Source organism: Ciconia boyciana, chromosome 7, assembly GCF_034638445.1.
Source record: "Ciconia boyciana chromosome 7, ASM3463844v1, whole genome shotgun sequence".
NCBI lineage: Eukaryota > Metazoa > Chordata > Aves > Ciconiiformes > Ciconiidae > Ciconia > Ciconia boyciana.
The window spans coordinates 32,888,398-32,910,058 of NC_132940.1; the positions used below are offsets into that span (position 1 = coordinate 32,888,398).

Below are 21,661 nucleotides of genomic sequence, written 5' to 3' on the forward strand. Positions count from 1 at the left end.
TGCAAGTTATCAATGCTGAATTATACCCAGTAATGCATGGAGATTCTCAGGGTAACTGAGATGTGACTGGATAAGTCCACGTGGTACCATGCAGCTCTGTACAGATCAGTTTGTGTGAAGGTACTGTAGTAGCAGTATGTAGTATTACCTAGCATTGTGCATGAGCTGTATTGCATGCAGACAGTGTCTGACTGTACCCTGAGCCATTCATCCATTTCTTCTTGAGGCTATTGCAGCTCAGATGTTTAGGCAGAGTCATTGTGTGCCAGTCCAGAGACCACTGAACTCGGAAGAAAGCTTGCTTGTTTTGGCTGAAGCCTTGTCTAAGCAAAATTACTTAAAGCTCACAATAAGTACTGTAAAAAATTGTTTTAGTGGAATAAGCACAACAGCCCTTCAAAAATTGTCTTTTTCTTATTCAAATCTAGTTAATGTTAATTGGCTCATTTGTAAAGAAAAAAAAACATAAAAACTAAAAGCTAATTAGTCTTACAACTTTAATGAGATAGTCATCTATCTTGGTTGTTTGGTTTTTTTTAAGCTGCATAACAGCAGAAACGGTTTTAAGTGGCTTTTTCAGTGCCAGAGACCAGTTGGAATTAAAGCAAGTCATGACTTAGTCCCCTATTTAATGTCGGAACTGCACTCCTAGTTCAGTTATACTTCTACAAGTGGTATTTACCTAGCACAAAGGATTTCACGGGCCTGTTCCAGTAGAGAATGCTAACTTCCTGTTTCTGTTTTCTTTTAGGTTATGTTTCACACTATGTGCTGACTGTCTGTACTTACAGAAGATATTTAAAAATAAACGGACTTTTTTTTTCTCAAAAATTTTGATTCCAGTGGAATCTGTGCTTTAGACTTTTGTCTTGTCAATTAACTCCTGAAGCAATGCCTGTACAAGCTCCACAATGGACGGATTTTCTCTCCTGCCCGATTTGCACACAGACTTTCGACGAAACAATCCGGAAGCCCATCAGCTTGGGTTGCGGCCACACTGTCTGCAAGATGTGCCTCAACAAGCTCCACCGTAAGGCATGCCCTTTTGACCAGACCACTATCAATACGGACATTGAACTCCTTCCTGTGAACTCAGCCTTGCTGCAACTAGTGGGTGCTCAGGTATCAGTGCTTTTTCTTTTTTTTTTTTTAAATCTGTTTCTATGTTGTTTTCCTTCTTTCTTTTAGTAAGACAAGTCATGAACAAAGAATATGACTCTGTGTTAATGGTGTGTAGAGTGGACGTCTACCTTTTTGTAGACTGACTTTGATGAATACAGGTTTTAGACCTTTGACATGCTGTAGCAGAGGTGCCTGGAACAATAGTTCAAATCTTGATTCTACTGGTTGCTGACTGTGATTTTTTTGTGTTACATCTAATTTAGTGTAACCATGGGCTGTCACCAGAACAGGTTTGTTCTGTTCCCTTCCTTCTTCCCTAACTCATATCTAGCCATGCTCTGCCAAAAGGATGAACTGGATCAGTGAGCTTATCTTGTGGGAAGTCATTCTTCTGTGGTAGGTTACTTGCTTTACCATATTCACCCTATGGACTTGTGGTTGGTTGTCCCAAAAGCAGGAGGGAAGAGTAAGGGAAGTGGGACAGACCCCTCTGGTAGCAGCCTTTATACTGCCTTATGTTTAATTTGAGACTGTGCTCTGGAAATGTAGCTTCCTGAGCTGATATGTTAATCTAAATCCATATAAGTGAATGGGGGGAGCCTGCCGAAGACTCCCCTTTCTGCTGGAATGGGTACTCGTGAGGTCAGCTGAACTGGTGGTCTGATGGAGATGAGTACTCCAGTGGCACTGGTACTGACGGCAGCTGGAGGAGAGGGGCAGGGATGTGTGGAAACCAGGATCACCCTGTTTGGTTGCAACACAGACTTAAATTGGCATAAGCTTATCATGGTTAGATCACTGGTAGTTTCCTGTGACCCATACCTCCCAAGGCTGGACAGGATTGTAGACTTGGGGAGAGGAGGGAAAATCATGTCTAACTTAGGGGAGAGGAAGAAAAATGTAGATGGGATGCAGTTATCATAGAGGGGTTATTGTTTTCCCTTGTTCTGCTTCCGTGCCCGGGCTCAGCAGAGTTGGAGGCAGCAGAAAATTCAGTGAGATCTATAGTTCAGGGAAAAGGGAAGAGTTATGTTTTGGAGGAACTTTAAAAGATGTGGAAGAAAGATGCTATTATGCTTTTTATTAGGTACTGTGACCTAGAGATCCAAACATGCTTTTGCCACTTCTTTTTTTGTTCGGTTTATCAAGTAATATGACTGATTTGTTGTTGTTCTTTTGCGGTGTACGGCATAGAAGTTATGTCAGAAGTTTTAAAACTGAGTTGTGTTTCTGGCTGTGCTAAGTGACTCATCCTGCTCTGCAGGAGAGGGTGATGAGACTGTGCACTTCCATTTCTGTGATATGTGTATGCTGCCATTTTTGAAGAGCTTCCCAGCAGTGTGAAATCTGTGAGTGATGCCATAAATAAATATTGTGATTCTCTTTCTTGTATCTCCTTCCTTCCTCTCTGGAGTTTCTAGAATAGTTCCAGCTATATCCAAAGGTTCACATTTATGATAAACATCTTTTTCCTTCTGCATCTTTCTGGTTGTTTTGTGTGCATTTGTTAAGCTTTGTGAGAAGCTATGTGATAGCTTTAACTTGATCTTTGCCTGAATTAAAATTTCCATAAAAACAAGATCCTCTGGAATAAGATGGTAAATCACCCTGCCTCTGTTACAGATAATTGAGAATTTTATTCTGGTTTTGCTAGTTAGCCAACCAGAGTTTCCTCATCCATATGTGTGTGAGGTATGAAGCAGGAAGAGTGGCTTTATGATAGTATTGTATTTGTCTTAGCGCTCTGAACTCTAGGTTCAGACTTTGAATTAATGACATAATTTTTGTGCTTTTTTTAAATATCTTAAACTTTTATGTGATCAAGATTCATAGGACCTTGTTTCACAGTGACCTTAAAGCTGCAAATGCCACCAAAAGAGACAGTGTTCCCTTCCCCCTCATTTGCCACTCATTCCTGCATGTATGCTGCTCGCTGCGTTCTGATACCTAAACAATAATTGGTGATCTTAGCTGGGTTTTTATTACTGACAAACTTTCCCCTTAAGAGAAATTTGCACCACCTCCCCCCCCCAGCTCCTAATTTCTATGAGCATGTGAACGAAATCAGCATTCAGTATAACTCACCCTCCTTTCCCTTCCTGGCACCTGTTGTAGTGTTTACCAGACTATGGAGTACTAGAAAAAAAGTATGCCACTTTGCTGTGAAGGACAGAGAAACAGTTGCTATTTTCCACTAGTCTCTCTAGGGCTATTTTTCTACCTTTTTACAGAAAAAGGCTTGGTTAAGGACAAAAAAAAAAGAGTACTTTCAGTAATTTTGAACTTTGTGAGCAGCAAGCCAGCTTGTGGAGCATGAGTAGTATCCACAACTTCAATGAAACAAAGCCTATTTTCCTGTTCTACTTCTTCTTGGTTTAGTTTCAGGAGGGTGTATGTGTCATTAACGTCCCCTAATCTCCAACAAACCCTTGTACACCTTAACCTGAGTCCATGGAGATGTGTAATACTTTATTTTTAAATGATAAATTTAAAAAAAACAAGTTTCATTTTAGAAGGAGATACAGTGCAATACAATTAAAGCTTTTATCTGGGGGGAAGAAGAACAGTTTGTTCTTTTCTCTTTGGGGAGGCTTCTGAGGAGTTCACACGTTTATAAGTGTTAAGTGCTTTTTTGCTGGAGGCAGAGGAGGAGACCAGGCAGTCTGAAGAAACAAATCTATTCTGCTGTGACTGGCAGCAAGGATAGGATTCCAGGGCAAGTCATGTTGGCTGGCTTTCTTCGAGCAGCCACAATGGGTGAAATAAGCAGGAGTGTACTTCTGGGGAAAATGTACTAAATTTGTCACACAGGCACCCGGGGAGGCAGTAAGCTATTTCTCTGACAGTAGTATTCTCTCTCTGTGTAGGTTTTGTCACTTTAATGGTGAAAAGAGTTGGTTTCTTACTTGAATTACTGGCTGTTTCTCAGTTTTCCCTCTCCCCACCCCTTTCCAAAAATGCAACCTGTTGCCTAGGTTATAGCCACACTTGATGTGAAAATTAACTGTTGCAGAGTCTCAAATTTCTGCTGCCCCACTGTAGCATGGTACACATCAACAGTGGTTACAGAGTCTGTTCTGGAAGGCAGTGGTTGGGCAATTCAGCCCAGCTATAGATAAGTTCACCTGCATAAGATGATGGCAGTGAGAAGGGATTGTAAGGGGAAGATGAGAATTATTATTCCTGGGAGAGCTGGAAATAGCTGAGTGCCTAAGCAGGAGCTAAGTGTATTGTGACGGAAGGGAGGCGCAGTGGCCTTGAACACAAATCAAAAAGGCATTCATGGGGCACCTTGCTTTTTAAACTTCTTGGGTAAAGAAATCCCTTAAGCTAGTTTCTGTGGGAATGAGGTTTTGAATTTCAAGCATCCACATATTACTCACTATGTGCAACTATTTTAAACATTCACTAAGCCAGTGTTTTGAAGGTGCATAATCATGGATCTGTCATCTAATCTCTTCCCTCCTGTTTTTTTAACACGTGAAACATCAGTATGCATGTTCCAAACAGGTGACATTATGTGGCAAAAATTCCTGTGGTGCTTTAATTTCTTCCATAGTCTCCTGCTGGACATGATAAATACAATGCTAGTCATTAGGCAACGGAATCGTGTATATGAGAACTGGTGGAGTGATCTTAACTCACGGCCCTTTCAAAAGGGGAAGATTACAATTGCAGAGATATTAGTGGCACGTTTGATAATGTTGTATTGTAACTTTTGGTGAAATGAGGTGCCACAAAAGAGGAATTAACTGTGAAGAAGTTGTGCAAACTCTTGAGAAACTGAAGACAGTAGGTTTTGGGTTTTGTTTGCATGTTGTTTGTTTGTTTTTGGCAGGAAGCAAATTATCTGTTTGCGGGGGGGGGGGGGGGGGGGTAGTTTTCAAACCAGACAAAAAGGGGTTTGGTCTGTTTAACATGTTCTCATTCTGTTCATTTATATGTCTAATGGTAATTACTGACAACTCAAGCTGACATCCTTCATCAAATGACACTTAAATCATCAGTTCAAAATCACTGCCTGGTGTGAGATGATGCTTTAGCGATTTTTTTCCGGTCCCCTTCCTCATGCTGTCATAACCTGCCTCTTCCCACAGCCACAAGTAGTCATACCAATGGATGGCATTCCACTGCCGGGATACTTGCAATCATTGCCAAGGCAGATGCACACAAAAAGATCACAAATTTGAAGTAATTAAACATCTGAGATTATTTTTCCTGTCTTGTTCTAGTCCCCCTTGGAAGGTGTTTATTATGTTATGTAAATATATTTGCAATGAAAACTGTGATAAGGGTGTGGTGTCTGAGAGAATGGAGTATTGAATGAGGATGAAAGTAACGAACTCTCTCTGCAGGGCATCTGTTTTGAGGCTCTCAAGAGGTGTTGTAAACAGAAGCGACCATAGGGTCCTGCATGCTATTGAAAGAATATTTTGCCAAGTGGAGGTGCTTTGGAGTTGAATTATTTCTCAGTTGTCCCTCAGCAATTCCATGGCAGAGCCAAAATTAAAATTCAGATCTCCTGTGACTTTTATAAATCACATTTTTACCACTTTTCTCTTGGTAGATGCTGTTCTTATAATCATTCTAACCCTAAAATATTAAAAAAGTCTTGGAAGTGCATATAATAGAACTAGCAAAAGGGCAAATTATTTGTACGTTTTACTGTGAGATGCATCACATGAGTGAAGATGAAGTGTGTGTGGGGAGAAGTACATTATCTTCTCCTGAAGACTCCTGAAACCACAAAATAAGCATGGTGTTTTATTGTTCAGCACTACATGTGCTTTAGCTTAAGATGAAAGTTAAACTCTAATCTCTTTTGGGCTCATTTTGTAAACAGTACAGTTGTGCACGGCTTTTAGATTTTTACACTGAAGCTTCCCTTGCAAAGAGAAGAAATGGGAATGATACGCAGATACACAGTGTTCAATAGCTTGATTAACTCATGGAAGTTTTTCTATGCCAGCTTTTTCCTGGGGGAGGGGGAAGCTTTCTGTTAGTTGCCTAGACAGTCCTTGTGTCTCGCTGGTGGAGTTGTGCTGTGTATGGCATTCCAAACCACTGCTGTGAATGTCTGCTAAACCTACCTTAATTCAAGATTCAAATCCGGGGCTGAACACAATTTCCTGTCCCACATCTGTTCCAAGCCGTCTTTGTCTGCTGGGTGTTGTGACACTGTAGTTGTATTTCAGGTTGTCACCAGTGCCAGATTGAATGCTTGCAGGAGTAAATAGAAATTTACACAAAATATGTTACAGCAGTAAATAGGGCAGAGACTGTGTAGTCTCTGTCTTGGCACAAATGCATGAGATGCGTGTTGTTTGATCAGTAAGCCAGTTCTGCTTGTATAACTTCTCAGGCAGAAGCAGACTGCTAAAATGGCAGTTGCTTTGAAAAGGAGGTGGAGTATTCTGTTAACATGAAAGCAAATATTGAAGGTGTTAATGTTTGTTTCCCAAATCCCAAGAAACCAGTCCAGCTGAGGCTGTTGCTGTTATAACAGTTATGGTTGACCACTGTAAAACACAGTTGCAAAATCTCCTTTTGCTCAAAGCTTTCTTGCTTACAGACAAAAAAAAAAAACCCCAAACAAACAAAAACCAAACCACCAAACAAACAAAACCCTAAACACCCCAAACAACACCACCTCATTCCCGAAATTAAAACAAAACAAAACAAACCCCCAAAACTTCACGACTTAACTGCAGTCTGTGAAAAGCATCCAGGCTAACCTTGCTGTCTTGGTGTGATTTAAACTTAGTTTTGTTTTTTGGTTTTATAGAAGTAAAAGGGGAGGTGTCTGATCCAGGCTATCTTGATTGTTAGTTTTGGGGTGGTATCAACTATCTTAATTGCAGCTGATAAGTTACACTTGGAGACTTTTTTTGTTGCCTACTGTAAAAGCAAGAGTTATGCAGCTAGTAACTTTTTATTTTGCAGTGTGTGTCAAATGAGCAACTCAGCATGCACAGCTGTCTAAACCTGTAGGAGAACTGTGATCATATGATTGAAACATTACTTTCTATTAAAATTGATAGGAAAGCTCCTGTCCACATTGGTGGCAGCAACTATATATGTGTGTGTGTGTATATATATTTTGTATATACTCACTGCTTGTATTTGCTGCTGCCACCATAATGCTACTCTCTATGTGGCTGGGTTGCACATGAAGGTTAGCGGGTTTGTAGCTGTCTCTAACTCAAGCATTAAAGGCTTTTGCTTTTAGACTGAGGGCCTGGGTTGGTCCCCGTAAGCAGCTATGTGGGATTAGCATGCTGTTATTGCCAGTGGGATAGTGATTGACTTGGAAATAGAAATTGAAGTCTGAGATCTGTTTGCACTTCAATAGCATATGCAAAAAGTGCTTGTGTTTAGGCTTCTGAGAAATTCCAGTTCTCTATACTATCATATATTGAGTTGATTGCTGTATAGTGATGTTGAAAAACACTAGTACAGTGCTGTACTGCACCCCCAAATTTGTTTAAAGCTTTAAGAATTCAACTGGAAGAAAACAAAAACAAAATTATAACTTGGGGGGAGGGGTGGTCCAACATTCCTTTGAAAAATCCTGATTTCTGGTGAATGCCTGTATGAAGAAATAAATGCCACAACAAAAAAACCCCAAACAACCACTGCACCAAAAAAAGAAAAAACCCAAGAATGTAACTGGCCTGTGTTGTCAGATTAATACTTGTAGGTTGTGTTCATATGCACTGTGTAGGATAACTTGGTCTTGCTGCTTGATAATTGGGTCTAGTCAGAATATGTTCCAAGGGTGTCCTAGTATATTTGCTGCTAAATCTTTCTCTCACTAATCCAAGTAGCTCCAATCACTTATCCCTGGATGATTTTAGAGCTGTGAGGCCCTAGATATGAATCTGTACTTACCTGCAAACCAGGGGTGGTCTGATTTTTCTGGACATCCAGCTTTGGGGATGTCTCAACATGTGTGTTATTTCAGCCAAAGTTTTATAGTTATAAGAATTGCTATGATTCTCATGTAATATTTTTTTGTCATGGAATAAGTCTTCTGCTGCTAGTTCCTGTCAGCCACTAAATAAAAGAAATCCGCTAACCATAAATTCTTTACTTTTTTGGTCTTCATTTTTGATTATTTTTTTTAATGCTATTTATTCATTAAACAAGCTGAAAAAATGCTTACTAATATAGAAGAAACACAGAAGGGGAACAAAACAGGAAATGCTTGATATTAACAAGCTTGATGAGGTGTTTGTAAGCATGACTGCCACTTATTTATGTATATTCATCGTAGATGTACATGTCATCTCTTTTCAGGTTCCTGAGCAGCAGCCAATTACTTTATGTAGTGGAGCTGAAGATACCAAGCATTATGAGGAGGGCAAGAAATGTGTGGAAGAATTAGCATTGTACCTTAAACCACTCAGCAGCGCAAGAGGTAGTTCCTGCATTGTTTCCTTTGAAAATGAAAGCTGGAAACAAATAAGATGCAAAACGAACTAATCAAATGATTAGCTAGTCTGTTTGAAAAATGGATATAAACCTAGTTTAAAAACAAATTGAAACAAGTTTCCTAAGCATTAGGGTTATGTCTTCCGGGGCAGGAGGGGGGGTGTGTGTGTGGAATTTAAAGGCATTGTGTCAAAAATAATACTGAGAAAAGGCCAAGGTATTAGGCCGAGGTATTTGGCTGCAGTATAGTAAGTTCAGACAAACTTTGTAGGTTGAGTTGACCTCTGCAGACTAAGTAAAAATAGATAATTCTGTTTGGTTTGGGGTTTTTTTTGAGTGCTGCTTTGCTTTGACATAACTGTAGTAATGCAGCTTCTTGTGGAGGGGGAATAAACTGAAATGAGAAAGTTACTGCATATAGGATATATCAAGAGAAATAAGTAATACTCTGTGTATACAAGGTCTTATACAAGAGCTGGGTCAATCTGAGTAATTCTAATTTAGCAAAACTGTGCTGGGCTCAAGAGTATGGATTTTAGCTATATTACATATGTTGAACTTGGAAAATCTGTCAACCCAAGTAGTAGAGGTGAGCATCATGGGTATCAGGTTTTAAAAAATGAGTTTTTGCAAAAAGTGTCTCGAGCTTTTCCAACTAGTACAGTGTGATAGCAGTATCGTTCTGAGTAGTGCCCCGATGAACAAGCTCTGTGCTGTAGAACAAACTCAGTATGGCAGCTATATCTCTAGCGAGTCACTTGTTCCTTTAACCTGGTTTTCATGGCTCCCAGCACATTTGTGAATCACAGTTTTTGCACATAATTAAACATCACCCAAGCAGTTTTGAACTCATGTGTAAGTCAGTTTGGCTAGGCCAAAGCAGCACAGATACCAGATACAGATAAGAAACTCAATGTCTTGTGAAAACAGACAAACAGTCAGAGGCAGTGATCCTTCAAGCCCATGAATAAAGGAAGGACTGCAGTATGATCCTACCCTTGAGGAGTCACCTGGGAACTGTTTGCTTTTAATGCTGAGTAAAACAAACTGACAAAAATGAACTTCTGATATGCCTTCTCTAGTGTTCTGTTTAACAAAGTGGACATCAGGAGAACTAGGTTTGCACTTCTACAGTACAGCGGTTGAAGGCTGGCACAAGAAGAGGAGATATGAGGTAGTTTTTTCTGCTTCACTTTGTTTTGAAGGTGTGGGTCTTAACAGTACTACTCAGAGCGTGCTAAGTCGTCCCATGCAAAGGAAACTTGTGACATTAGTTCATTGCCAGCTAGTGGAGGAAGAAGGGCGGATCAGAGCCATGCGTGCAGCACGGTCACTGGGTGAAAGAACAGTCACAGAGCTCATTCTTCAGCATCAAAATCCTCAACAGCTCTCTTCCAACCTCTGGGCTGCAGTGAGAGCCAGAGGGTGCCAATTCCTTGGACCAGGTAGGTAACATCACAGTACTGCTTCTATACTAGAAGCAATTCACAATTGAGGAGGATTGATAAATGGGTGTAAAATTGCCTGAGTGACTTCTATTAGGCAATGGCTTAATTTCTTAATACTAAGTCTTCAGAATTAATGATATATCTGTTGGGCTGCTGTCATGGACTTTCTCACATTTTTAGTGTTTTTACAAGTCTTCTGTAAAATTCAGAACAATGTGTGTCCTTTTGGTCTTGTAATAAGATAAAGTAGTTTCTCACTATTTTTTGAAGAAGTAAGACCTTTCTAGAAAAAATAAGGTTACTAGAAGTGACAGGACATGGCTTCTTTTCCTTCTCTAGGGTAGGAAACATTAACAGTTGTGGAGAGAGCTTTGTTACATCTGGGGTGTGTGTCTCTGAATTTTTTAAAAGTTACGTACTTAGAGATTAAATTCCTTTTCATAGAATACTAAAACAATCAATTTGCCTTTAAAAAAAAAAAGGAAGTTTCGTTAATGAAAATGTGGACTTCACTTGTTGAGGACCAACAAAAATAATGCCTCGAAATATGAGGCCAATTTCTTAAAGAAAAAAATACAGAAGCTTTTCCCCACTGAAACAAGGGAAGGAAGACTAACTTCGGGATGCTGAGTTTTGCACCACTGCAGGGAAGAGAGAGGCTTGTTACCTAGCAAAATATGCGGTGCTACAGCACCTAATTTATTTGTGTGGCCACTAATTGCTCTTTTACCTGCATGGGAACCAACCTTGCCCTTCCTCAGCCTCTCAGCTTTTTCTGATGGATTAGGTGCGAGACATAGGTAACGCCCTTTGAAAACCCGTATATTAATAATCAAGAGGGATGTATAGACAGGAACAAAGAAATCTTCCTATCATCTGATACCCAATATAGAACAAATAATAATAAAAAATTTAAAAGTCCTATTTCCCCGGTCACGGTCTGGGAATCTGGAAGTGTTCCTTCCCTCTTTTCCCTCCCTTCTTGCTCAGCTCCCTTTCCTGTCTGTGGGCTTGCGTGTGTGTGTTGAGTTTGTAGCTGGTCTCCCACTTGTAGGGAAACAAGAAACTGTGCAGAAATCTTTCTTGGTCTTCTCTCATCTTTTGTCTCTTTTCTTCGCATTTTCTCCCCCACCAGCAATGCAAGAGGAGGCTTTAAAGCTGGTTCTACTGGCTCTGGAAGATGGATCTGCTTTGTCACGAAAGGTCTTGGTTCTCTTTGTGGTTCAGAGACTGGAGCCGCGATTTCCTCAGGCTTCTAAAACTAGCATTGGGCATGTTGTCCAGCTTCTTTACAGAGCCTCGTGCTTCAAGGTATGAAGATGATTTTGCTTGGAGGTTTCATAATGCTATGAATCTCCCTCCTTTATTGGATGCGGGGGGGGGGGGAAGAACATTGCCACCAAGGATGAGGAAAAGGCTGAGGTACTTAATGTCTTCTTTGCCTCAGTCTTTAATAGTCAGACCAGTTATCCCCAGGGTATTCAGCCCCCTGAGCTGGAAGACAGGGACAGAGAACAGAATAAACCCCCCCCCCTCCCATAATCGAGGAGGAAGCAGTTAACGACCTGCTACACCGCCTGGACACTCACAAGTCTATGGGGCTGGATGGGGTCCACCCAAGAGTACTGAGGAAGCTGGCGGAGGAGCTTGCCAAGCCGCTCTCCATCATTTATCAGCAGTCCTGGTTAACAGGGGAGGTCCCAGACGACTGGAGGCTTGCCAGTATGATGCCCATCTACAAGAAGATGCCGGAAGGAGGATCCGGGGAACTACAGGCCTGTCAGCCTGACCTCGGTACCGGGGAAAATTATGGAGCAGTTCATCTTGAGTGCACTCAACAGGCATGTGCAAGCCAACCAGGTGATCAGGCCCAGGCAGCATGGATTTAGGAAAGGCAGGTCCCGCTTGACCAACCTGATCTCCTTCTGTGACCAGGTGGCCCGCCTAGTGGATGAGGGAAAGGCTGTAGATGTCACCTACCTGGATTTTAGTAAAGCCTTTGACACTGTCTCCCACAGCATTCTCCTAGAGAAGCTGGCGGCTCATGGCTTGGACGGGTGTACTCTTTGCTGGGTAAAAAAAACTGGCTGGATGGCCGAGCCCAGAGAGTTGTGGGGAATGGAGTTAAATCCAGTTGGTGGCTGGTCACAAGTGGTGTTCCCCAGAGCTCAGTTTTGGGGCCAGTCTTGTTTAATGTCTTTATCAATGATCTGGATGAGGGGATTGAGTGCGCCCTCAGTAAGCTTGCAGAAGACACCAAATTGGGTGGGAGTGTCGACCTGCCTGAGGGTAGGAAGGCTCTGCAGAGGGATCTGGACAGGCTGGATTGATGAGCCCAGGTCAATTGTATGAGGTTTAACAAGGCCAAGTGTTGAGTCCTGCACTTGGGCCACAACAACCCCATGCAACGCTACAGGCTTGGGGAAGAGTGGCTGGAAAGCTGCCTGGCAGGGAAGGACCTGGGAGTGTTGGTTGACAGCCGGCTGAACATGAGCCGGCAGTGTGCCCAGGTGGCCAAGAAAGCCAATGGCATCCTGGCTTGTATCAAAAATAGTGTGGCCAGCGGGACTAGGGAAGTGATCGTGCCCCTGTACTCAGTACTGGTGAGGCGCTGCACCTTGAATAATGTGTGCAGTTTGGGGCCCCTCACTACGAGAGAGACATTGAGGTGCTGGAGGATGTCCAGAGAAGGGCAACGAAGCTGGTGAAGAGTCTTACGAGGAGCGGCTGAGGGAACTGGGGTTGTTTAGCCTGGAAAAAAGGAGGCTCAGGGGAGACCTTATTGCTCCCTACAACTCCCTGAAAGGAGGTTGTAGAGCGGTGGGGGGTTGGTCTCTTCTCCCAGGTAACAAGTGATAGGACAAGAGGAAATGGCCTCAAGTAGTGTCAGGAGAGGTTTAGATTGGATATTAGGAAAAATTTCTTTACTGAAAGGGTTGTCCAGCATTGGAACAGGCTGCCCAGAGAGGTGGTGGAGTCACCATCCCTGGAGGAGTTAAAAAAATGTGTAGATGTGGCACTTTGGGACATGGTTTAGTAGGCATGGAGGTGTTACGTTGATGGCTGGACTCAATGATCTTAGAGGTCTTTTCCAACCTTAATGATTCTGTGATTCTATGAAAACTATTGGTTTTCATTTTCAATTTTCATTGTCCTGTAACATTACCAGTGCCTAAAAATATGTGTAGTTATAGAAAATATTACTCATTAAGTCCGACGTGTTTGGAGAGTTCTTTGTTGTACAGCTATGATGGCAATGTAGGCTGAAATAATAGCAACTTTAATCTGTAAAGCTAGGTTTTGACTCTGTCCAGGTTTAATAGTTGCACAGTAACAAAACCTGTATGTAAGTCAGTATAACTTACCTCCTTAGAAGACACTTAAAGCTGGAAAATCCCCAGTTCTGTTAATTGAGTGGTGGTGTGGTTAGAAACAAGTATGAAGTTCTTGGGTATCAGAGTTGTATAAAGAGAACTTAAGCTGCTTATTGTACTTTACAGTATGTAATGGTCCATTCCTAGGTGCTCAACTTAAATGTCATTCACTTTTGCTAAATGAGGAAAAAAATGCTTTGTTGCTGCTAATAGTACCCTCAAACAAAATTCTGCAATACAAACAAAATACCTTCACTGGAAAAGTAAGGTGTGGATGCTGTAAAGTCGTTCAGGAAGTGTGACACTTCCACCAGTATCTGGGTCAGTCTGAGTAAATTATGTTTGGTATCCATTTCATCATGGTTCCAGTTTATGAAGAGTGTGTTACTTTAGTAGGAACTGGTGTTCACTGCATAGTATCGTAGTTCAGTTTAGTTTGGGAGGAAGAACTTAGTTGCTGACTGAAGATTTCACTTGTCTTGGACTTTACATAATCTCTGGCTTATCCTGCTTAATTGTATTTGGCTCATTTCTCCCCACTAGGTGACAAAGCGAGATGAAGATTCCTCCCTGATGCAACTGAAGGAGGAATTTCGGACGTATGAAGCTCTGAGAAGGGAACACGATTCCCAGATAGTTCAAATTGCTATGGAAGCAGGTTTACGCATTGCACCAGATCAGTGGTCCTCACTGTTATACGGAGACCAGTCTCACAAATCCCACATGCAGTCTATCATTGACAAGGTAAAGCCACCTAAAATCAGCCTAGTCTATCTTGTTTGCAACTGTAGTAGATTTGTAACATGCTTGTAACATGAATTTACAGATTGCACCCATGTGTACTCACCTTACCCATTAATCATTTGCCCTGTTATTGCAAAACCCACTATGGCCTAAATAATTAGAATATATATTTGTAACCTAATGAATCTTGCTCCCTCTGCCATCCTGCCATCTCTTTCTACTTTACCTCTTTCTGCAGATGGGAAGCCACAAAGGTTAGCTGCACAGCTGGGATGTGTCCTTTCTGAACAGCTGATAACTGCCAATGTAGTAACAGAGGTTAATGGTTCATGTTTCCGGGCAGGAAGCTAGTGCGTAAGTTGAAAGAAAATCAGTCCCCTAGCCTATACCTGAAGTAAGAAAAACAGGTGGAAGCACATTTCTTAAATAAGAGTAAATATGCTGCAAGTAAATATACTGCAAGACTTGACCTCTGGGAATGCCCAGATCTCTTTTTCTTTAGAGGGAACATAAGGTAAATGGACTTTTAAATTAGGGGACTCCCATGTAAGTGCCTAAATTAGGTGGGAAGAACTGAACCTTGTTGAATGGTTACAAAAGCTGTGAAACAATTGCTGTGGCTGCCGTGCAGGAGGATTAGCTTCAAGATCAGTCTGCTGTGTATTTATGCATTTGCCCACCTTTTCAGGTGTCCTGCCAGACATCTCCTGAAGGATCTAGGTAGAATTAAAGGATTTTAAATACTGAAATTGTGTGATGTTAGTAAATGGAACGTTGCTAGCTATCATTGTCCTTCAACCATCTTGCTCTTTATTGTCAGCTGTACTCAGTTTAAAGCAGGGTGCGAACCTGTTGGTTCAGGGATTGGAGATATTAGACTCTTCAGAAGTCTAAGTTAAATTGTTTCTAATGTTCTGTATTTTTTTTCTGGGTGCCAGCACAACACAGAAATAGGTTACATTGTTAGCCTATTTAGAACTGTATTTTAACCTGCAATGTCAAAGAATTGTGAATTCTTAATGCTAGAGAAGGAATTTAATAGAAGGTGCTGACTGAAATGGGCTTGTGCGAAAAACATTTTACTCCAGTTTTGGAAGATGGCTCTTGTGAGCTTGTGGAGCAACCTTCAGAAACCATGAGGATTGCTTTGCCTGTAGAAAGTTAATTATTATAATTTTTTTAAGTTGCAGACCCCAGCCTCTTTTGCACAGAGTGTTCAGGAGTTAACTATTGCTCTTCAGAGGACTGGAGATCCAGCTAACCTGAATCGTCTTCGACCTCACCTAGAGCTCCTGGCAAATATTGATCCCAGTCCAGGTAAGTCTAGATGTTTTATAAAAACCTTTGACTTACAGTTTAGCAAGAGGAGCTTAACACTGTTGAAGGATTGAAAGCTGTTCATCAAGTGGAAGGAAACATCCTCTCACTCATAAACTTAAGATTCTTGCATGGTATTCATAACCAGCCTGGAAACAGCAGTAGTCTGTGTGAGGAACTGAACTATTCTGAAGCTAAAATAGATTCAAAAGTATGGCAGGAATAATTTCACCGCTTCTCTGAAGAGGGCTTCCTTATTTGACAGCACTGGGTGAGCATGGATGAGGATGTTGAATACATATAATCCTGTGAGGTTACATGGTGTATACTTGATATTGGGCAATGCTAACTGTGGGGAGTGGCAGCAGTCTTGCTTCCTCCTTTTCCCTTTTTTAGTACAGATGCTGCTGTTTGAAACCAGATTTGCAAAGCAACAGGAAGATTGATAGAACCACTATGCCTAATGCAGAGCTGTAGCTGTCACTCCGAGATGACTTTTTTCTCCAGTTCTTTACCAGAGTAAATAATTTGTTTACAAACTAGAGGAAGTCTTCAATAAAACACTCACCAGATTAAGGACTTCCATTAACTTACCTAAAAATTGTATGTCTCTTTCTCTGTTCTAGAAATTCTGTGTATTAATTTTTGATCTGAGGTCTCTAGCCTGCAGACATTGCGCTCGGGAGACTCTCTTAAAGGCAGCTTAAAATCATAAGGCATCTTCTGTGTAAACAAATTTGGATTCCAAAGTAGGACTTTTATAGATCTAATAGACGGAAGCTGGGCAAAAATCAGTCTAGACAAGAAAGATTTGTTATCCTAGTGTATTTAGTATTTTTTTGTTAATATGTAATTCTGCAAAGGTGTGAAAGTCTGGGAAGGGGAAGTTAGTTGGAAAGAATATAACTGGGAAATAAAATATAAGCTGTTGACAGAGGAGAGAAAGATGGAAATTGTTGAAAAAGTAAGCAGCACTGTGAAGATGGACCACCTGAGGGAGGAGGGAAGAGACAGAACAGAGTGTGCTGTGGCTGAAGTTTTATTTTATACCTGTTAATATTTGTAAAATCAATATTAATATCAAAATAATGTGAAGGCCTAAACTATTGACTTCAGGAGATGAAAAGTTGGAGTTCTTAGTTTCTGTTTGTTTAAACAAATAAACTTACCTTTCAAATGAGGACCAGTTGTACTTCACAGTTAAAGGAGATATAGTGCTTTCTTCCCAAATCTTTCATACTGTAACAAGTCAGGGACAAAACTGTGTGTGTACTGCAAATTTGTTAGCCAAAGACTATAGATAAAGTGGAATCACTAATAGCCTCACTCAATTTCAGTAGGTGAGTTTGATCTTCATGTTTCTCTTCTGCGCTGTTTAGTTGCTTCCCTGCTGTTCTATAGGTATGTTGAAGTTCCTCTGGAAGAATTAAGTCCTTGTGAGCGGAATAGAATGTAATTGGGCTAAAGGTCTTGAAAGGTGTTTAGTGAAGCACTTTGAGGTCCTGTGTTTTGCAGCAGTGTGTAGGCACACAGTGGGAGTGTCATCTGCTGGAACAGATTAAATGATTAGAAAAGTAAATTGGCTAGAAAGAACAAGTACCCCTTGGCACTTGGAATTAAGACTATAGTATTTATTCACACTGCTGTATGTTAGATGGTGGTCTGATACATAGATTTGCCTTGTGACATTTTTCCATGTGAGAGGCATCAATTTCTGTTGTACAGTGACTGTGCCTACGTGATCTAGGCCAGTGATTATGGTATTTGTACAGAATGATTTTTACCTACAGGAGTCTGAATGCAAAGAGGGATTTTCAGCCCAATTTTTTCTTTATGTGCAGAGTTTGTACAGTGCATTTACTCTGGAGTTCTTGCGGGATATGAAAGCTTTGATAAAAGGAAATAATTTGACATGCTAATAATAGTCTTGCTGGCTCATTTGATATTTTGTGTGGTTCAATCTTGAGTCTATAGATAGCTTTATTGTTGAAGTGGTACATATCCCTGAATTAAGGTGCTGATCACTTTTTATCTAATGACACATATTTCCAGTAAAATCTTTTTTGTTGTCTAGTGAAGTTTTGGGATACTGATGGTTTCTTTGTACATAGTTTTGGAAAATACTTCTGACTCTTCTTTTTGTTTTTATATTCTGTGTTTGCTGTCAATGTAATAGATGCTCCACCTCCAACATGGGAACAACTGGAAAATGGACTTGTTGCTGTGAGGACTGTGGTTCATGGCTTAGTTGATTATATCCAGAATCACAGCAAGAAAGGAACAGATCAGCAACAGGTAAAAGCTAAATCATTAGGAAATGCTTAACCCTAAATTTTATTGGCTGCATCCAATAGCAGAGGTTTACTAATGTCATCTGGAGAGATTTGGTTTGACGGGGAGCTGATTAAAAAGCTGACACTACTGTGTCATATTTATCAAAAAAGAAACAAACAAGAAAGGAAAAACCCAAAACAACACAACCCCCCTCCAATACCTGTTGTATTAAATTTGCACAGCTCACTAAGATGAGAAGAAAATGGTCTAATCCACCTGCAAGCTTAGGGAAGTGAATAAACACCCCTCCTGACTAGAGGGGTGGGGAAGAGAAGCCGGGGTGCCTAGCAGTATGATCTGTGGGAATTTTCTTGGGTTTGTTTTCATGTGACACATTTCAGCCACATGGTTCTGTGTTAATGAAATTATTCTTATACCTGTGCTTAATGGTGTGCAAAGTTTAAAGATTTGGGAAGACTTAATATAAAGGTGCAATCCAAGTTCATGATGCAAAATTTTTTTGTTTCAGAAATGAAATGATGTTGCTAAAATATATATTAGCTTATCTCATAGTTATTTTATCACATGGTCCTTTGGTCTCATTTTATTGTATAGCTAAGTTGATAAAAATGCTAGCTGCTCCTGAAAGACAGAGCTGCCTATCACACATTCCCACTCCCTGCCTTGGTTTGGCATTCATCCTCTTGGAGAGCTGGTTCAGGAAGCTGAACTAGTAGGAAGATTATCTCTACAAAAAAAAAAAGGCAAAATCAAAGTGAATTATTTTTGCTGTTCTGCCTTTTTGCATTCACTGGTTCACTGCGATGCCTAATGAGCACTGTTAGCAGCAAAAGGAAAAGCAGTAGGAATATGCAAGTGGAAATCAGGGTGGGAAAAACAGTGAAGGTTTTTGTTCTGGTGAGACCATCGCCTAGACCTGGTACATGCTGTGCCACTTGGAAGGGAACCCAAAGCCTCCCAAGTGTGAGAGGGGACAGAGTATTGGGCAGAGTTTTCCTGGCTGGCAGCAGTGGCCAGCAGAGGGCCATGCAGCTTATGTACACCCTGCCTAACTCCTTTTTTCACTACAGTAGATGGCCAAAAAAAAAAAAATCAGTTTGCAGATGGCTTCTTATGGATTTACATCTTTTGGCTGAGTTTCTCGGAAACAAGAGTTTGCTTTTACAGACCTTTCCCTTGGTGGGAACTCTGATAGGGTATTTCTGCCTCTGATTTAATTCTGCCATAAAAACTGTAGGAACTGAAATGTCTTTGAGACCACCTCTGGCCTTCTGTCAAAATTTGTTTAGAGAGACTGGCAAATGGGCGTACATGCAGACAGCAAGATTGCAGTAAGTCATTGTTTCTTGGGAAACTTAAAAATACTGAAGACAACCCATACCGTGCTGATCTGTGTTGGAGTAAGATTGCATCCTCAACTACTGATGGAAATAATTATCGTAGGTAGTTAAGAGATTTTTAGTCCAAAGGGGGGGGGTAAAAGGGAACTTGATGAAATTTAACTCTCATAGAGGTCAAAGGGATACTCACGTGCCATTTTGAGGTAACAGAAGGCGAGGGAAAAGTAACTGACTAAATCATATTTATTTTCAATCTACCACAAAGCTTGATGAATATTTGGCAATTACTGATTAAGCTTGGTTAATTTTTTTCAGCCTATATCAGTTTTGTCCACTTAACTGTTTCCTGAAACATACAGCTGTGTTCCAGTCAAGCTCCAGTAAGGAATTTGAATAAAAATGTTTTAAAAACTTTATAGTGACTTAGTTGTCAAAATGTCTACTCTTTAATCTATTAGTTCTGTTGAAGAACCAAACATGAATACTGTTCTAGTCGTTTATTTCACATTAGGTACTTCTGGAACATTTAAATTGAAGGAATTATCAACAGTCAAACATCAGGCCTTTGATAAGAGGATGCGTTCAGCTCTTGGTTAAGTGCATTTATATTCAGGTATCTCACCTGGTTTCTTTAACCTTGTCAGCCTCCTCAGCACAGCAAGTACAAGACATATATGTGCCGAGACATGAAACAGAGAGGAGGATGCCCCCGAGGGGCCAGCTGCACCTTTGCACATTCACAGGAGGAGCTAGAAAAGTAAGTGTACCTCTTATGGTAGAAATCAGTCCAATCTTTGTTTTGTCTTATCCACAAGAGTTATTTATCATATCTAGGAATGGGGAGAGGAGGCATAACTTGTCTGTTACATTAGCAAGAAATAATGTGAAAAACTTGTAACAGTCATCTCTTAGGTTTTGAAACTGTTCATTCTTAAATACAGGATATTTTCCTTTGTTCAGCAGTAATGCAGCTCTGAAAGCTTGATGTTTACACAAGTGTTATTTGAGATTTTGGAGGTGGGCAGTTTTTCTTAAGTGTGACTAAACATGCTGTTTGACTGCATCCATTATGGTCATTTATTTGTGTGTATTTCTTATCTTGCCTTTATATGCAGGTGTGAGAAGTAGGTTGCTGGCAGTTTTCCAGATGTAGGGGTTCTCTTGTTCTGCGCTGCTAGAGCTATCCAGAGAGCTAAAAACAAGCATCGCAAGTTTTCTTTCTGCGACAGTTATTCTTTGAAACTCTGACAGATTGCACATGCTGTAACCTAAAAGTGGTTAAAACTATTGTTGAAGAGTTAAAAAATGGTGGTTGTATGAAGTCTGCAGTAAATAAGTTACATTCACTACAGATTTAGAGGGGGCACCCAGTTATCCGAGAGCAAGCTGCTGCTGTTCTGAAGGTTGTTTTACTTTTTTTTTTTAAAGTAAAATGGATTATTTAAGAGTTAAAAGAAATAAATACAATGTGTATTATGCAGTACATATAACTTCCTACTTGTTTTTTGGGCTAAAATCATTCACTTCTTTCAAGAAAAGGCACTTTTTTTAATCAGAAGAAAACTCCAAAGATTTGGAAATGGTATGCAGTCTTTTTTTTTTCCCCTTAAAAATCTAAAACTTGAAGCATTAGTATGGCAGTTCATTGGCTGTATAGCCACCATGCAGTGCATAGGCAAAACAGGAAGAAAAAAAAGAGCAGAGCACATGGTGTTAGGATGACAAAGGCAGTTATTCAGATGAACAGAGAATAGGACTTTGATACTTGTGTTCTGCAGAAACAGTGGGGGGTTTTACCCTTTTGTCATGGTGTTAAGAAAATGGAGATTGATAGTGCTAGTTTGGATGGTTGACAAAGATGGTGAGTCAGTATTAGTGCCTCTGAACTAGTTGTATGTATCATGAAGGACTGTTCATCAGCTTTGCAGGTGGGAGGGGCCTGTTTTATCCAGATCGGCTTTTATGCCTCAGTGATAATGTTGTGGGGTGAAGTGAATGTTTGTTCTGTTTCAGGTCGCAGCATTTTTTGTAGGTGATTGGGGAACTTTGAGTTCTGATTCTTCCTTGTACCTTTTATCTTTGCTTAATTCCTTTGAGTAGATATTGCATTAGTGTTCCTCCTTTTAAAAATGTTTAGTATTAATAATATACATTGCTGTGCTATGTAGTTCCTGTATCTCTATATATAGCTTTAAGTTTGCAGGAAGGTTATGGGGAAGTATGTGGTAATGCCTTAGATAGCAAATCATAATCTAGACTCGCTTAAACAGCAGCTGATTCCCCTCTTGGCATGGGACAAAGACCCAGTATGCATAGGCAAGCATTAAACTTTTTTAGATAACTTTTGTGTCCTGCACATGTGGAGACTGCAACAAAGATTCATAAAATTGTATAGAAAAACCCAGAGGGCAGCACTGTGCAACTTACATTCTTTCTAAGTATTTTATCATGGAGGGTGCTTTATAAACTCTTCCCGTCACCTTTGATTGAATGGGTGTCTATACACGTGCGCCTGTCTCTTGAGCGTTCTGTTGTGTTATAGATGGATGGGCAGGGATGGCCAGTCCTCCTCATCTTGCAAGTTGTG

General features: G+C 40.6%; 1 protein-coding gene across 12 annotated transcripts in view; it reads left to right on the plus strand.

Moving 5' to 3' along the window:
• Positions 1–21,661, plus strand: part of RC3H1 (ring finger and CCCH-type domains 1) — a 68,264-nt gene that overhangs the window by 23,561 nt on the left and 23,042 nt on the right. For 10 of the 12 annotated variants that reach the window (XM_072869045.1, XM_072869048.1, XM_072869052.1 and 7 more), the window contains exons 2-9: positions 752–1,122; positions 8,422–8,542; positions 9,762–10,001; positions 11,140–11,315; positions 13,922–14,122; positions 15,307–15,439; positions 17,616–17,734; positions 19,719–19,831. In XM_072869045.1, coding sequence (XP_072725146.1) covers positions 892–1,122; positions 8,422–8,542; positions 9,762–10,001; positions 11,140–11,315; positions 13,922–14,122; positions 15,307–15,439; positions 17,616–17,734; positions 19,719–19,831 — 1,334 coding nt within the window. In that variant the 5' untranslated portion in view covers positions 752–891. Of the gene's footprint in view, positions 1–751; positions 1,123–8,398; positions 8,543–9,761; positions 10,002–11,139; positions 11,316–13,921; positions 14,123–15,306; positions 15,440–17,615; positions 17,735–19,718; positions 19,832–21,661 lie in introns of those variants that run through there. The other 2 variants (XM_072869049.1, XM_072869058.1) reach the window with 2 other exon arrangements.